The sequence below is a fragment of the Acyrthosiphon pisum genome, chromosome X, assembly GCF_005508785.2.
Source record: "Acyrthosiphon pisum isolate AL4f chromosome X, pea_aphid_22Mar2018_4r6ur, whole genome shotgun sequence".
In the NCBI taxonomy this organism is placed as follows: domain Eukaryota; kingdom Metazoa; phylum Arthropoda; class Insecta; order Hemiptera; family Aphididae; genus Acyrthosiphon; species Acyrthosiphon pisum.
In genome coordinates, this window is record NC_042493.1 from 68,662,803 (window position 1) to 68,668,320 (window position 5,518).

The window sequence follows — 5,518 nt, forward strand, 5'->3', positions numbered from 1 at the left end:
AATGTTGTAAAAATTTGAATTCAAACGATCATAAAAATTTAATTTGACTTTCTTATAGATATTTTTTGTTTGATAAAGGTAGATAATCTTATAAGGAATCTTGTATTACATTTTCATATCTTAGATTTAAAAAGAAAAATTTTTATGAATTTCTAACTCGAAATAATTTGCAAATTTTCGTGATTTTTCCATATTTTGTCATTTTTTGAACTTTAAATGCTTATAAAAAAAAACTGTGACTAACGATTTTTAATATTTTTCATCTGCCTTTGAAACAATATACTAGGAGCCTTCTATTAAATTTTCAAGCTTTTTTATCCAACAAATAAAATTTTATTGATATTTTTAGAAAAAAAACTAAAAAAAAATGGAAAATTAAAATGTCCGTAAAGAGCTCAAAATAAATCAAAATATTTTCAAAATTTTACCGTGTATAGAAAATGCAAATATAAACAACCTGTGAAAATTTCATATATCTACGGTCATTTGTTTTAGAGTTACACCAAAAAATTCCCGTTTTTCCTTAATTTTTCTTTTGTTTTTCACGTCGCTTTTGAAAACTACTGGGAAATTTTTACTTTTGACCCCCCAAAGTACCAACTAGATTCACTTTCCAATCATAAAAGTTACTGTTGAAGAAAATCGAAGCAGTTTTACTGTCCTAAAAGGTGATGGCAGACACAAAAAAAAATTTAAAAAAAATAAAAAAAAAAACACACATCATTGTAAAATCAATACATTCATCGTTCCACTCAGAATCTAAAAGTTGGTAAGATAGTACCGCCGGGCAATACAGTAAGCATCAAGTGGGTCATTGTAATGGATGTGTTAAATTTGAATTCAAGGATAAAATATCATTTTATACAGTTCCTTACTGATTTTTAAAAATATATAAAATTATGCACAATTTTTCTTAAAGACATTTGAAATTAAAATTATAAAAAAATTATTTTTCCTCTAACAATTTTAGTTACTTTATTGTACCAACCTAACTCAAAAAATATTAATAGTGAGGACTCCACAATAGTGTATGTTATTATTATAATGCTTTTTATACACAATGACATTTTCTAAATATTAAGACTAATGATAAGCTACTATATTTTATACCAGAAACCTTTTCCATGAATGTTTTTGTATAAAAATAGTTATTAGTTAAATCGACCATATTACTGATAAAGAAATAAAGTACTGATGGTAATAATTATTATTATTGTATTGTTCAACCAAACAATATAATGCAATAAAAAAATTAATTTAATTATAGTACAATAATTAATTTTAATTTAAATACCTACAACAAATAAAAATTAGATAAAATACAAAGCATATCAAACATAAATAATAATAAGTTTACCTATTGTACATAATATATTACTTATAATATTTACGATCTTTTTTCTTAAAAATGTATTTCATTGAGTACACAATTAAAGTACAAATGATGAAATATAAATGTATTATTATTATTGTATTTTCAATGTTTTTGTTTTAATTCAATTGAAAATGGTTATTTAATATAAAATGTTTCATGACAATAGCATTATCTTATAATATTTTATTTTCATGCATAATTTTTATATTTTTATTGATTATTTATCTAATTAATAATTAACAGGTCCAAATTTACCAAAAAATGATGTAATAATTGCTGTAAACTGGACTGGTGTCTATGTTGTTGATGACCAGGAGCAAGTTTTGTTAGAGTTGTCATTTCCTGAAATAACTACTGTCTCTAGTCAAAAGTATGTTAAAATGTTATTTTATGTATATTGAAGTGATTTTAATAGTTAATATATTTTTTTAGAACTACCAAAGTGTTTACTCAAACATTTACACTTTCGACTGTGCGAGGAGAAGAATTTACATTTCAGAGTCCAAACGCAGAAGACATTAGGGACTTGGTGGTTTATTTCTTAGAAGGACTGAAAAAACGATCTACATTTGTTATAGCAGTTCAGGATTACAAAGCTCCTGGTAAAATTTAATTAAATTATGTGTATGAATTTGAATTGTGATATATTTTTATATATATTTTCAGGTGAAGGAACTACATTTTTAAATTTTCAAAAGGGTGACTTAATTATTTTGGAAGACGAGAGTACTGGAGAAACTGTTATGACATCTGGTTGGTGTGTTGGTTACTGTGAAAGAACTGGTGATAGAGGAGATTTCCCTGCAGAAACAGTTTATGTACTACCGACATTATCCAAACCGCCAGTAGATATATTGGTAAGTATTTTAATTTAATTTATATTAGGTATATTATATTCATATGATAATTTATTAATTCAATTGCAAATAAAAATTTATATGATGAATATCTTTTAGGCACTATTTAGCTTAGAAGCTGCTGATCAAAGTCGTAAATTGTATTCACAACCAATAAATGGCACTGAACCTAGAGAAAAGCCACATAATTTAATGGAATATGCTATTGATCACTTCCGGTAAGTAAGGTCGATTCACATATAGCTTTTTATTTTACTTTATTTTCTATTAATTTATGTTTAGAGCTCCAGCAAAACGTACAGTATCTAAAGCGTTAACACTGAGTTCAGCAAGACGTGCTAACAATGATGATTTATGGAGACACACAAGAGAACCAATGAAACAGCCTCTGTTGAGAAAACTCGCTGGCAAAGAAGAATTAGCTGAGGAAGCATGCTTTGCATTTGCAGCCATGTTGAAGTATACTGGTGATTTACCAGCAAAGAGACGATTACCTAATGAATATACTGATCAAATATTTGACGGACCCTTAAAACATGTAAAAGGATTTTATACCTATAAACAAATAATTAAATTAATTTATATAACAAAACATACTTACATTTTTTCAAATTTTAGGAAATATTAAGAGATGAAATATATTGTCAACTTATGAGACAATTGACAGATAACAGGAACAGATTGAGTGAAGAAAGAGCATGGGAATTAATGTGGCTGTCTACTGGTTTATTTGCATGCAGTCAAAATTTATTAAAAGTAACATAACTTAAATTGATTTATGAAATTGTTTTTTTTTTTTTAACAATACCTATTTGTATAGGAATTGAATTTATTTTTGCGTACACGACGTCATCCTATATCCCAAGATTCTTTACAACGACTGCAAAAGACTATAAGAAATGGTCAGAGAAAATACCCACCACATCAAGTAGAAGTTGAAGCTATACAGCATAAGACTACACAAATATTTCACAAAGTATTTTTCCCTGATGACACCGATGAAGCATTTGAGGTTGACTCATCGACGAGGGCAAAAGATTTCTGTACCAATATTTCACAAAGGTTGACGTTACGATCCAGTGAAGGTTTCAGTTTGTTTGTGAAAATTGCTGATAAAGTAATATCTGTTCCTGAAGGTGATTTTTTCTTTGACTTTGTTCGTCATCTTACTGATTGGATTAAAAAGGCTAGACCCACTAGAGACGGTTAGTGTATTTATATTTTTAATATTGTACCATATTGATGTTTGTTGTAAGTAATCATAATGGAATGGTTTTCAATACATAGGTACAACTCCGCAATTTACTTATCAAGTATTCTTCATGAAAAAATTGTGGACTAATACTGTACCTGGCAAGGACAGAAATGCAGATTTAATATTTCACTTCCACCAGGAACTCCCAAAACTCTTACGTGGTAAGATAATACATCTGTATATGTGGTATATAGATAATATAAAAAAATTAGCAACTATTAATCAATAATGTTTATCATCCAATCATATTTAATTATTTAACTTAATGTTATCAATATTGTAGGATATCACAAGTGTTCAAAAGAAGAGGCCACTAGGTTGGCTGCATTGATCTATAGGGTTCGATTTGGTGAAAGCAAACAAGAACTTCAGGCAATACCGTAATATATAAATATATATTATTAAATTATTAAATTTGTACTGTATATATAATATATAATACAATATTATGTACAACTAACGTTAAAAAATAATCTTACGATTAAGATAGAACTTTGGAAAAATCACTGACGACCCGGGGAACCCCCAGTTATTCCAAATTGCCCTAATATGGGCCTGTCGATTTGATGAATTTATTTATTAGAATTTATATGTATTTTTTTCATAGTCAAATGTTACGGGAACTAATTCCTGGAGACTTGTTCAAAGTGCAAAATACAGCGGAATGGAAACGAGTGATTGTAGCTACATACAACCAGGACACAGGTTTGACCATTGGCAAAATATGCTTTTCTCTATTAATAGTTTTTTCTTATTTCTATTATCTTTAGGTATGAGTGCTGAAGATGCAAAAATTACATTCCTGAAAATAATCTACCGTTGGCCTACGTTTGGATCGGCTTTCTTTGAAGTGAAACAGACCACAGAGCCTAATTATCCAGAACTTCTATTAATAGCTATTAATAAGCATGGAATTAGTCTTATACACCCGCAAACTAAGGTATGCTTTTGTGAAATTTTAAGAATTTTTCTGGGGTAGTAACCATTTTTATGTTATATTTTGTACTGTGTTTGCTTTAGGAAATTTTGGTTACGCACCCATTCACACGGATATCAAACTGGTCATCAGGAAACACCTACTTCCACATGACAATTGGTAATTTGGTTAGAGGGTCAAAGTTACTGTGTGAAACTTCTTTGGGATACAAAATGGATGATTTGCTGACATCGTACATATCATTGATGTTGTCTAACATGAACAAACAGCGAACAATAAAATAATGATCAAATATAATAATATTGACCAAAGCACTTTCACCTAAAAACAAAGTTTTATTATACTAATCGTATGTTATAAATATTGTATTGTGTTAGTCATAGTTCATGAACGCAAACTTCAAAACTATACGGTTATTTATTTATTTATTTATTTATTTATTTAAATAATATTTATGTTAAACATTGTGTTGTATGTGCCTATTATTGTTTAGTGTAGTATGAAACCTTAAGTATTATAAAATGAATAACAGTTATGCAATTAAATATATTATATTGTTTGATAATAGCTACTATGCTCAAGTTTGTTATGACATATTGACTTGTGTTATTATTATTATTATTATTATTATTATTATTATTATTATTACTATTTTGTACACATATTTTTGTTAGATTTATACACTTAATGGCAATGATCAAATCGTATATTAGGTTAGATATAACCATGTGCAAATTTATTAACACTAGTGCAATTAATTATATCTATTATTATTGGGAGGGATTTTTTTTAGCTAATTATTATTGAATGTTTTGTTATGATATAGCAGTTGTGTTCTACATTTATTTATTTCAATACAAAAATCATAATATATATATGTATATTTCTTTTTAATATAGTCTTGTATTTTTTTTGTTTGACTGAAAGGGATAAAGATATCTAACAACATTACTCAACCAGGAAATGTTTTACAATACCTGGTTATAAAACATTGTGTTAAACAATGAATTGTTGCTGTTAAAACCAGATAAATCAAATAAATGTGTATATTTTTGAAAATAATTTCAAGAATAAAATTTCAACACTAAATAAAT

The 5,518-nt window shown here is 27.4% G+C and overlaps 1 protein-coding gene across 3 annotated transcripts in view; it reads left to right on the forward strand.

The window, feature by feature from the left end:
- The window catches only part of LOC100168135 (myosin 7), a 19,962-nt gene extending 14,644 nt beyond the window's left edge, over positions 1-5,318 (forward strand). For 2 of the 3 annotated variants that reach the window (XM_008188385.2, XM_029488721.1), the window contains 12 exons: positions 1,619-1,745; positions 1,808-1,977; positions 2,042-2,232; positions 2,332-2,450; positions 2,515-2,770; positions 2,851-2,988; positions 3,053-3,437; positions 3,520-3,648; positions 3,771-3,867; positions 4,095-4,192; positions 4,258-4,427; positions 4,508-5,318. In XM_008188385.2, the coding sequence (XP_008186607.1) occupies positions 1,619-1,745; positions 1,808-1,977; positions 2,042-2,232; positions 2,332-2,450; positions 2,515-2,770; positions 2,851-2,988; positions 3,053-3,437; positions 3,520-3,648; positions 3,771-3,867; positions 4,095-4,192; positions 4,258-4,427; positions 4,508-4,708 (2,081 nt within the window). In that variant the 3' untranslated portion in view covers positions 4,709-5,318. The remainder of the gene's footprint in view (positions 1-1,618; positions 1,746-1,807; positions 1,978-2,041; positions 2,233-2,331; positions 2,451-2,514; positions 2,771-2,850; positions 2,989-3,052; positions 3,438-3,519; positions 3,649-3,770; positions 3,868-4,094; positions 4,193-4,257; positions 4,428-4,507) is intronic. The other variant, XM_001950463.4, reaches the window with a different exon arrangement.
- The last annotated feature ends 200 nt before the right edge of the window (positions 5,319-5,518 follow it).